The following is a 1,245-nucleotide window of genomic DNA, read 5'->3' on the forward strand; positions in this document are numbered from 1 at the left end:
TGAGGCCGGGGTGGGGCTGGGGGTGGGGTGGGGTGTCCCTGACACCCTGCCCGCCTCACCGCAGAGCCCCCAGCAGAGCCAGCCGCAGCCTCTCCGGCTTCAGGTGCTCCGGGTTCACTGTGTCCACGTAGTTGGTGTCCTGGTAGCGCAGGAAGGTGGCCGCCTGGCCCGAAGGGTCAATGACAAGAGGCCACCTGGGGACACCCATCAAGTCACTGCTGTCTGTCCAAACCCCAAATCGCCCACATCTGGCCCGGAGCACTGACCGGCCGTCGGCGCGGATGCGGTCGCCCACATCGTTCATCAGCACGGCGTGCAGCCCGGTGACCTGGCACTTCAGCCCGGGCGCCTCTTCCTCCCGTGGGGGTAGCACAGTGCCGCTGACAGGCAAGCCCAATGCCGGACCCTGCCCTGGGCCGTATCTCCCAGCCCCCTGCCAGTGCCCCATGCCAGGCCCACCCTCCTGCGTCTGCTCCCGCAGCTCCAGCCTGGCCATAGCCAGCGCCGCCTCGGCCTTCTGGGCCTCCTGCCGCAGCCTGTCCACCTGGGCCTCTGCATCCTTGATGGCCTGGAGAAGGGGGCCGCACTGACTGTCACTTGCCCTGCCCCACGCTCTGGCTGGAGAAGGTACCTGCCCGAGCCTCCTCCTCACCCCACCTCAAGGAGGCCACTGTCGACTGGTGACTCCCCATGTTTGAGAGGGAAAAACTCCAGGCCTGTGGGGGAGGAGGGCCCGGGCTGGTGTGGAACCAGGAGGGGGGTGAGGGCGCAGGGGCGCAGCAAGTCCACCACGGGCTCCCACCTGCAGCGTGAGCTTGGTCTTGTCCATGCGCCTCCACTCACGCTGGTCATGCTCTGCGATCCTCCGGCTCAGCTCACAGGACGCCTGTTGCAACTGGGTGGGTGTACGGGCAGGCCCCGGCAAGGCAGGCCCCGGCAAGGCGGGCCCCGGCAAGGCGGGCCAGTACTCTCCGACCAGGTCACTCCTGGCCCAGAGGCCTGAGGACACCTCCCCTCCTAGCTCTTCCCCAGCCTCCTGGCCCTCCCTCGGCTCCTCCTCCTCCCCACCCGGCTCTCCCTTCTTTTCTGGCTCCTCCCTGAGGACACACTCACCTCCTTGTGACGCTGCTGCTGCTCCCTGGCCAGCTGTTGGACCTTGAGGGTCATGCTAGGGAGCGGGAATGAGCTGGGGCAGAGGCTCCCGCCAGCACCCCTACCAGCACCCCCTGCCCGTGCTCCCTGCCA

At 68.1% G+C, this 1,245-nt stretch overlaps 1 protein-coding gene across 1 annotated transcript; it reads right to left on the reverse strand.

Annotated features, from left to right (window-relative positions):
• Positions 1-55: 55 nt before the first annotated feature.
• Positions 56-1,167, reverse strand: LOC105517194 (putative IQ motif and ankyrin repeat domain-containing protein). The gene is made up of 3 exons (XM_011949624.1): positions 1,114-1,167; positions 803-967; positions 56-568 (listed from the first exon to the last, which is right to left on the reverse strand). Exons 1-3 carry the CDS (start codon positions 1,165-1,167, stop codon positions 56-58), a joined length of 732 nt encoding a protein of 243 aa, XP_011805014.1.
• Between the last annotated feature and the right edge of the window lie 78 nt (positions 1,168-1,245).

The sequence above is a fragment of the Colobus angolensis genome, unplaced genomic scaffold (assembly GCF_000951035.1).
Source record: "Colobus angolensis palliatus isolate OR3802 unplaced genomic scaffold, Cang.pa_1.0 Scaffold10858, whole genome shotgun sequence".
In the NCBI taxonomy this organism is placed as follows: Eukaryota; Metazoa; Chordata; class Mammalia; order Primates; family Cercopithecidae; genus Colobus; species Colobus angolensis.